Source organism: Vanessa tameamea, chromosome 17 (assembly GCF_037043105.1).
Source record: "Vanessa tameamea isolate UH-Manoa-2023 chromosome 17, ilVanTame1 primary haplotype, whole genome shotgun sequence".
NCBI classification, from domain to species: Eukaryota; Metazoa; Arthropoda; class Insecta; order Lepidoptera; family Nymphalidae; genus Vanessa; species Vanessa tameamea.
In genome coordinates this window covers 9,874,106-9,884,578 of record NC_087325.1, presented here as the reverse complement: position 1 = coordinate 9,884,578, position 10,473 = coordinate 9,874,106, and the positions used below count along the sequence as shown (strand labels likewise).

The 10,473-nt window shown below is 30.4% G+C and overlaps 2 protein-coding genes across 2 annotated transcripts; both read right to left on the bottom strand.

Annotated features, from left to right (window-relative positions):
• Positions 1-140: 140 nt before the first annotated feature.
• LOC113400609 (H/ACA ribonucleoprotein complex non-core subunit NAF1) lies at positions 141-3,809 on the bottom strand. Its single transcript, XM_026640252.2, has 5 exons — positions 3,193-3,809; positions 2,916-3,076; positions 2,100-2,206; positions 1,269-1,405; positions 141-882 (listed from the first exon to the last, which is right to left on the bottom strand). The coding sequence occupies exons 1-5, from the start codon at positions 3,564-3,566 to the stop codon at positions 270-272; spliced, it is 1,392 nt and encodes a 463-aa protein (XP_026496037.1). The 5' UTR covers positions 3,567-3,809; the 3' UTR covers positions 141-269.
• An 802-nt stretch (positions 3,810-4,611) lies between these two features.
• Positions 4,612-10,109, bottom strand: LOC113400610 (protein phosphatase 1 regulatory subunit 7-like). The gene is made up of 6 exons (XM_026640253.2): positions 9,927-10,109; positions 9,610-9,844; positions 9,088-9,216; positions 8,312-8,474; positions 7,562-7,870; positions 4,612-6,449 (listed from the first exon to the last, which is right to left on the bottom strand). The coding sequence occupies exons 1-6, from the start codon at positions 9,931-9,933 to the stop codon at positions 6,276-6,278; spliced, it is 1,017 nt and encodes a 338-aa protein (XP_026496038.1). The 5' UTR covers positions 9,934-10,109; the 3' UTR covers positions 4,612-6,275.
• Between the last annotated feature and the right edge of the window lie 364 nt (positions 10,110-10,473).

Here is a 10,473-nt window from a genome sequence, read left to right as displayed (position 1 = left end):
ACACGAAGATAAGGATGATGCAAGCTGTTTATACATTATGCCTTTCCATTACAGTTCAGTGATATAAGTGTATATTTGATTGCAATTTTATCTTTATTTTATTTAAGTACACTGAAAGTAATTAAATAAAAACAGCTTCACTCTTTACCATGTTTTTATTAATTATAAATATAGATATTTGGATAAGCAAACCAGTATTGTTCAGCACAGCACTAGCTATTGACTAAATATATTTATTTATACATTCTGAACTGTAAAACTGCGTGTAATTACGTGCCCGGGGGAGGGGGTGGGCCATGTACCCATTGCGGCAGTGGTCCGGGCATGTTGCAATAATTAGAACCGAATATAGGCAGATTCTGTCTGAAAGGCGGAGGCATATTCATTGGGGGCATTCCATGCATTCTTGGATTTCTACCAAATGGCAGTCTGTTATTCATCACATATGGGGGTGGTGTTACAGGATTAAAGGGCGTATACATGGGATTGAACGTTGGGGGAGCGAGATATGGACCACCAGGGTCTACATTGGGATGCGGTGGTGGAGTTCTCATCTCTTGATCGTCCCATGGTCTTTGTGGTCTTGCGAAATGAGGAGGATTCCGTCTAAAACCGGGCGGTACCGAACTGCGACCACGACTTGATCCCCCAAACCTACTGCTCGAGTCGGAAGGTCGGTGATTGCGCCTCGCTTCGAGCATCTTTCTAGGTGGAGGGTTTTTAGAATTTTCCCCATTATCACTCGAATCGGGCTGCTTATTTTGTTTTTGTTGATCCTTCTTTGCTTTATTAGCTTTTCTTTCTTCTTCGTCATCTGAATAGTCTATGTGGTTGGGTGGAGGTTCGATGTCATTCAACCATGATGCATCAGATCCTTTTACTCTGAAAATAAGTTTATATCGGTACTATGATTTACTGCTACTAAGACTGACTGAAAATTAATATACTATGTAAGTCATCTTACAACAATATTTTGTCTATTATTGTAGTAAAGTGGCATAGGCGTAAGATATTTCTTGTGCTTGTGGCATGGGCTTAGTCAATTTATAAACCAGAGCATAGAGATTGAGTTTTGCGAGTAGCCTAACATATAATATAAGGTAGCGGATAAGAAGGTTGCGGAGAGGCTTGCTGGTTTTCATGAAAATCTTAATAGCTCTCACTGATTAGCAATAATAGCATGCAGGCACATTAAAATAATGTCAATCAAATCAAAACAAAGGTCACAGGTCCATGGAGATACAATAATAAATAAAAAAATAACTCACTTCATAAGTTCGGTGAGGAAGACATAATTAGTGTGTTGGCTGCGAGGCGCGATGAACACCTCCATACCGGCCTGCACGCCGCGCTCCTTCACGTGCTCCAGGGAGTTGAAACGTACACAGTAATGTGGCTCTGTTACCTAATCAATGTATTCAATTGTTAGTTGAGTAAAAGATGTACTTATTCAACTACAGTTACTTTACTTTGTAAATGTTTACAAAAGAATGTTATACATATTATTGATATTAGTTGATAGAGTAAATAAGAACTAAGTAGACCGGCCTGAATAAAGCCTATTACATTATGAATTATATAATTCATTCGGTCATTGAATTAATTAAATTAGATAGACACAAAGATAAATATGAACAAAAAATATTGGAATACAAAGAAATAGATCTTTTATTAATTTAAACATTGTAATATATAACAGAGATCATCTATTACCTGAGTATAATTGATATTATCTATTTGAATTTTAAAATATCCATACTTCACTGTTTACTATGATTTTTACTTAATAATACAAAAGAAGAAAATATCTCAACGTCTAGCATTAAATTGTCAATACTGAAAAATGTTTATGTCTGTTTATAAAAAGTACTAATATTTTATAATTAAATCATATTAGAATTTACTACATTATCAATACATTTCTGACACAGCACTAGAGTATGTTTTTATTTTATATTATTGTATAATAATTGACAGGCTGACATTCAAAGAGCCATTTTTTAAATTGTTTAAAAGTGAATGCAGTGAACTACTTTCACTTTAAATGGAAAAAGTTTGACAATTAAAATTTACTTCACTAATTAATTTAGTATACTCACTGGTCCAAAAACATCAAACACTTTTCCTAATGCTTTCGCTCCATTTTCTAAAAAAAGAATGCTATCCAAATCCACTGCTGGAGTCTCAGGGAATGCCCGAACTATAACTGTAAGTTTGAATATTTTTAATTATTCATTTAAAATATGTGAGCCAAATAGGCCTTCCGAGAGTAAGTGGTAATCACTGCCCATTGATATTGGTTCTGTAAGAAATATTATGCATCCTTTACATCACCAATGTTACAATGAGCTTGAGAATTAACATATGCTGTGTTTAGGTAAGACTATTTTTATTTTAAAAACTTGCAAAATTTTATGTAATACATGCATAATTTTGTTTTATATAGCTAAGTACAATAATTTATAATAAACTGAGTCTACTATATTGTTTGGGTGTTGCATTAAATTTATGTCTCATGATTGCAGTCCCATCAGAATATGTGACTGAGAGAATTCTAAGTACACTACAGCTTGTTCCAATCACAAGAGTAAAGACAAACAACTTGGACATTGAGTTCATTATTGGTAAAGATCTTGAATATTCTATGGTATTCATTATGGAATAGCAAAAAAATTGTTTCTTAATTTTTGATGAAGAAGTTTTCAGAACCTTGAAATTAAAATTATATTGAATTTAGGTATTTGAGTGGAATAGAGTTCTAATATAAATAAAGATATCTAATTTTTTTTTATTGACATAAATATTGCTTTTTTAAATAAAAAAATTATGTAATTTAATAAATACTTGGTAATATATAATATTAAAATGTTATTTAACAAAAAACTCTTTATTCAAAAAATAATAATAATATTTACCTAATCTATCAACTACACTGGCAATGGTTCCAATTTTAGTTGTTTCCTGTGCTGGGAGGCTAATGGCAAGATCTTCTATAGGTGGCAAGTCATCCAGCCCTAGCTCTCCATGTACTTTCAGAGGATCGAGTTTGCCACGATTGTTACCCTCCAGTTCATCTCTAAAAATGTATAGTAAATATAATAGCAAAAAATATACAAGATTTTATATAGATAACTAAAATATACAAGATTTTAAAAAGACTTCTTAAATATACTAAGTGTAAATAGTTTTTACCCGCTAGATAATTCTTCAATATCTTTAACTGAATCTACATCACTATCACTAGAGTCATCTGAACTGGAGTCCGAATCACTGTCTGCGTCCCTGTACTCTGTTACATCATATTCTACAACTCCACTTTCGGAGCTGTCTATTATCATATGTCTCGTTACCCCCACGTCGCTCTCACTACCTTCCGATAGCGGCCCGTGAGCACAGGCATTAATAATATTATTCTTCAATACCATCTCACTGAGTTCCACGGCATCTGAATCTTCATTTCCTGTATTATCATTCGATCTCGTATCCTCCGAATCGGATTCCGAGCCATATTCGGCAATTAAACTGAGCGACACGTTTTTATTGTTACTTTGGTCAAGGTTTTCCATTACAATGAACAAACAATTCCGCGTGGACGGCTATGTTGCTAAGAATTTATTGTACTGCTTCTATTATAGCTATTATATAATAAAAATGTAAACTTGCGTTTCGGCGATGATTTATATAAAAAATTGTGACGATATTATATCATAAATTCACTTTTTGGACTTAATTAAAACAAACCGTAGAATCGTGAAATTGCAGAAAAACAGATACTACTATTCGTATAAAATGACAATTGATTCATGACAGCTTACCATAATGCCAACTTCAAATTGTCTCAAATTTTATTTACTGTCATTTTCAATACAGATAAAGATATTTTTATTACAGATACGATAGTATGAATTTATGAGTAACATTATAGTCATTAACGAATGTCCCGAATTTTAGTATAATTTAATGACTTTAAATAGTTATTTTTATGTTACTTTAACTATCCAGTTCATCATCAGAGATATTTTACAACTCAAAACTTATTCTTTGTCAAAAGTTTTCCAGACTCCTTCAATATAAATTAGCATTTGACTGTGGCAATCAACGTAACCTTAAAATTTATATTATATCAATAATGTCTAAGGTTGAAGCCGCATTCCGGTTTTTTCCAGCTAGCGGTTAATTTACGATTAAAACAATTTAAGATTCTCACAATTTGAAGATGGATTTCAAGATGGCAGTTCGTTTGAAACAGATTCCGGCTCTGTTAACGACATATTTACAATGACGCGTCAATGCAACCACTCCTTACGGCGTGGTGGTCTAACGAAGTACCGAATACTGACCAAAAACCGCCCGCGGTTATCGCAAGTGTGTGCGCGCCAACTAAAATCTATGAGTTACATTTAATAATAGGTTAATTTTGTCGCGGTTTTTACCCGCGAGCATTTTGTAACATTTTACGGTTTTGAAATCAGTCGAGGGTAAAAACCGCAAGTGCGGCCGCTTGTATTCAGTTTCCTTAATACACAAATTCACGCGATTAAAAACCGCAGCGGTTTAACCGTAGTGCGACCTCAGCCTAAAAAGTAATTTGAAATTTAAAAAAAAATCACATATATTTTATCTGATTTATTATAAAGGCATAACATTTAATATTGTAATTATACTTAGAAATTTACTTTACTAAATGCATTGAGGGGGCGATCTGGAGCATCCTTGTGGACAATGCTGACGTACGACTCCGCGACTGCCTGAAAACGCGTGCCTATAGTATTGTTTATAAAATCAGAACTAACTATTATCAAAATATTTTAAGGTATAATTGATATTTAAAAAATAGCAAGATTATACGATAAGAAGACCAATTATAATATTATATAATCTGAATATCTACAACTATCTTCTTATTTATTTTTTCTTGATATATTTTTTAAAAGGATAATTTTATAGGAACTTATTTATATAAATTTCATAGGATGTAAACTCACGAATAATACATTTTAGGTATTGACGAAAATAGAAATCCAAATTCATTTGAATAAATATAGAAAAATGCGGACGGATATCGATGAGACTTATAGGTTTAGGAGAAATATTTTCGACTGACACAATATTACAGCGACAGGTGACGTCGTTGTGAATAAATTGCGTATAAAAGTAAAAAGAAAATATATCAAAACGTGGGTAGTCTAAATTTGGCTTTCAAATTTATCTATGAACTATAAAATGTATCTATAAACATTGATAAATGTTTAAACAATGTTACAATATTTCTTTTAATGGTTCTAAAATATATGTTATATACATAAGCGAATTAATTATAGCTATTCGTAATGTCGCTGATACATACAATACAACTAATAAACTGCCATACTTTTTAATAGAGACAAAACTAAACAATTATAACACATTTATATTTTTATACACATTATATAATTATGAGTATAACTATACTATATTCTAATAGCAAGAGTAAAGGTAAATTAACCTTAGGTTTATATATTCCATGCAGTTTGCTAATTATAAATGTTTTATATTATTCACTACAAACAATTTTTAATTAACAATATATTTATTTCTAATAAAATAGTATTCAATTTAACCATTTATATCCACTTTAATTTTACTTATAAAATTCCGAACACAACTTCGCCAACATTAAAATAAAAATACCTTAGACAATTCAGGTCTCGACCAATGATAAAAATTCAGTACAAGGCCAAAGTTGTTTATTTACCTTCACTCTTCCTGAGATTAGAATCGTGTATACAAAGGGGAAGTCACAACTACAACCCAACTTACGACAACCTCCTCTCCCAGAAATTTTAATTTATTTATGAATATAGGTTTGGGTAGTCCCGTCATCATTTATTATAACGCCCAGCATTATTACGATGTATTTTTATGTCTTAATTTGTCGAAATGGCCAATTAAATTAGGGGCATAAGGAATATAACACCCCTTGATAGCGTATCGAGTATTGGGTACTTTTTGCACTGCTAGTGTCTATGGGATGAACTAAGCACCTTCGATATAGCCCATTTGATTGTTTAAGATGTTAAATAGATAAAAAGAAATTTTATTGTCTATATTATGAATTTTCATTAGATGATTATAAAAAAAATAACTAAAATTGACTGAACTAAAATGGATTTTGGCTATCATAAACAAAGTACTAGCAATGCTCATATAGATGTAATAGTGATTTTGGTCCAAAACAATGTGCATTATACTTTACATTTCTGGGATAATACTCAAACTACTAATGCATTAAATTCTTATCTACACAAAGTGGCATCGATTTGCTGCAGAGATGGAAGGGTCAATTTTATCTTTCTTCTATAAGCTGGGTCGGATGCTATAGGATTTCTCTCTAAGTATATTGTTGCCAACTTCTTGTTCTCTTGCAAGTATTCAACTGATGACCACTCGGATATTTGATTATCATTGAGCTGAAAAAATAAATCAAATCACACAGGCTGTCACAACATATTTATATTTAGTTGGATTTCTAATTAGATTCGGATGTTTACTTAAATATATTGCAATGAAAAACCGGTAGATAATAAAGTAGTGATTAGTAAAAAGTACATTGTTATCATAATGAGTATACCGTTACAATCTTTGTGGTGGTGTGGCATTCCAGAATGGATGTAAAAAAAAGACGTTATTTTTTAAGGAAGTAAATAAAATGAGAATACATAGTTATTTTTTTTTGTTTTAGTTTATAGTTAAAAATAGTATTGGTAAAAAATAATCTATGTAATTTCTTGCAGATATATTTTAAGCTATTCATAATTAAATACTCGCGAACACTTTTTTTTCAAGGTCTCTAATTTAATTTCCTGTTACCATCACAAGCAATCAACTTTACCTAAATGGTTCTTAAGAATGTTTCATATTAATTTGTCACGAGGTTGTGTTTTATATATTATGTATGAAAAAGTGACTCAAATATACTTAGCAGTTGTTATAATATCATTAAAATAAAAATAATTCATATAAATATAAATCAAAATAGGCCATAAGTAAAATTTAATTCCAACATATAACTGTAAAAAAGGTGTTTTATTATTTATAAATGTATTGCTCAAAAAGTTATGTTATTAATTGAGTCCCTATATTATATATATTCCCCCATATAAAGCAAAATTGCTAACCTTAATTTGTTTTTTTATGGGACAATCCCATAAAACTTCAAAGTTATAAATTAAATACATTATATTTTCAAAGGTTGGAATTGATCAAAAATATAAAAGAATATAAAAGTAAATAAACTATTCTCAATTGAAAAAAAATACGAAATGAATTAGGTTACTATTACCAAATAATTATTGAAAAAATTATTGTGGAATTATTATACATTAGGAATTTTTTATTATTTTTATAACAGTAAAAGGCTTTAGAGTTGCACTACAAAAGAACTAAAACAAGCCCACTTTCATTCACCGAACAACATACTACTAGTGTGTGTACTATTTTTTTCTAATGGTCACAGGTTTGAAAGTCTATCTAGACATATGGATAAACAAAGGCTATCGATTAAGTTTTAAGGATAACTTACCCATAATTCTTCCAAGTCACTCATGTGTCTTATGTTATCTATTGCTGTAATCCTATTCACAGCCAAATCCAATGTCTGCAGTTTGACCTGATTCTGTAGATTTTCTATAGCAGTTAAGCCATTCTCAGATATATACAAATGTTCCAAACTTGTTAAATGTTCAAGGTTCTCTAATTTTGTGAGGCGATTACTTTGAAGGACAAGTATTTCTAAACTTGAGAGGTCTTCGAGGTTTTGAATTTTCGTTATTTTGTTTTTGCCCAAATAAAGCTCTTTTAGTGTTTTTAAACCTTCAAGATTTTTTATTTCCTGGGAAATAATAATAACAAGAATTATAAATATTATTTTATTTCAGTTATGTTTAGCAATGGCATCCAAAATATAATGAGTAGATGGCAGATTAGGTGTGACTGCATTGCAGCCGACACGAGAATGCTGAGATGGATATGTAATAAAAGACAAAAAGGATGGTTGAACTATTTTGAATCAATGGGATTCTTTTCTAAAGGTGCCATCTTCTTTCGTTTCAGTGACCATTGAGGCAACTTGATTTTTTTAACACCATGGATCTCAATTAAGGATAGGTACACTTATTAAACCGTTGATATAATTTTTATAATATAATTTGGATTATATTCATATATACCGTATGTTGATTGATTGACATTCACTAAGTAAATTATTTCAAAAATTTTAAAACTATTCTATATTTAATTATACTCAAGAACAATGCAACAAAAAAATACATACCCTTATACGATTATCACCCAGCTCAAGTGTCTCCAGCTTAGGAAAATGATTAACATTGTTGATTTCAGTAATTTTATTTGAACTTAAGTATAGTTTACGTAGTTTCAAAAGGTTATTCAGTCCAGTGACTTCTTTGATTCTGTTAAATGACAAATCCAGAATCCTGAAAAGTAAAGACATTTGTTAAGTAGTTGTCAAACTGAATTAATAACAAAAATATTGTTTTAAATATAACATTGCTGTTATGAATAGTGGTTCCTGATATTTTTGCAATGCACACTAGAGAACTACAGCTTCTTCTAAAAGTTTATAATAAGCAAACAATGAACTAAGCTAATTGCCTATAAAGGAAGTCAATTGTGGCTTTAGTAAAAATAGTTTTAAACAACAATCATTACATTTTCAGTGAACTATTTAAATTGCCTCATTCATGTAGTCTTTCAGTACCAAATCCTGAGGTCCTTTAAATCTCAGGGGAGATTAATAAAAAGTTATAGATTTTCTTTTAACAAATTCTAGTCAATTCTATAAAAGGTATCTTGACCACATTGAGACAAATAAAAAGGAAGATACCTAACTTTACACATGTAACCTCCTCTGTGTATAACTGAACTACTCTTAAATGGTTAGATCAATTTTGATAAAAAAAAATGTGTGTATTTTAGTAGACCCCTAGATGGTGTCAATAGGACAGGGATTGTTTTGCATTCGTGAAGCAAATAAAATTCTTATTCCACCCAGACAAAGCCAGGACAAGTAGTTAGCTCAATACTTACTCCAAATTGACCAAGTTATCCAAATTCTCAATGACCACAATTTGATTGTCATAAAGTTCCAGTTCGACCAATTTTGTGAGTGTATCGAGCCCTTCTATCTTTTTTATAAAATTCCACCTGAGATATAACCTGGAAATAAATATATAATTAATAGTACAATATTTTGCTTCTGACTAATTTTTCATAAGAAAAATTTAATTGCACAATCCATAGACATTGAAATGATATAATGTAAATAAAATAAATGCTGGCTGTTTGATTTTACAACCTTTACAACTCAATAATATGAAACCAATCATGCTAGAGGTATAAAGGTACCATATATATTTCGAGTTATGGAGGTAAAATATGTAGAGAGATGACTCATGAATAATTTCAACATAATGAGGATTTAGCTTTCAAGGATGATTTAATAGTAGAAACTAATTCTAAACTCTTGCTTAATATATTTTAAAATAAATTATCGATTTGTATTACTTATATAAATAATAACTTTCACTCAATAAATAGCATATTATTTACCTTTCTAAGTTTTTCAGTTGCTCAAGATTTTCAATTTTTCCAATTCTGCCATGGTTAAGATCAAGAAGCTCGGTGTTTTCATTGACCACTATCAATTCTTGAGTGTCTTCTTCACCTGGTGGTGGAGTCGCTGGTGGTGGTGGCGATGAGTCATTTTCTTTCCTATTATCCCTGACTGCCACAACTTTTTGTAGTACATCAGCATCATTGTTCGCCATCGGGGTATCTTCGTTGTCTGAACAAAACATTTGTACATTCAATTTAAAAAAAAAAATTTAAAAAGGTTTTTAACCGGTTTTATTAGTAATATATATTACCTGCCATAATATAGGATACAAAATCTTTATTCTAATATATCTAGTCTATACTGCGTAGATATTATATGTTAGATAGTGAAACGCCACAGTAAATGATGAAAATCAAGTTTTATTTAGCTTTCCAGCACCTATTTGTTTAGGACTAATTAAAATTTATGACAATCTATCATATTGTCCGATATTGTCCATTGACAAATCAGTCACCATTGTGACAGATTTTAGTATGAGTTATCATTTAACAATTAATATTTAAGAGCTTTGTTAGAAAACTTAAATAATAAAAATTAAACACTCTGCTATTTTAAAAAAATATACCTATTGGATATAAAATAAAATTTATTATATATCTGAAGACTGAAAACTAATTTGCGTTTTTTTACCACGATAATTTTCTGTACCTATTATCAAATTCTTATGTTCTATTGCTAAAAATATTAAAAAATATATTTGCTACAAAGGTATTTTTAATTTAAAATATTATTATGATCAATTTTTATTACGTCGTAGTGCCTTTACTACACATGTGACTTTATTTATGTTCATTACA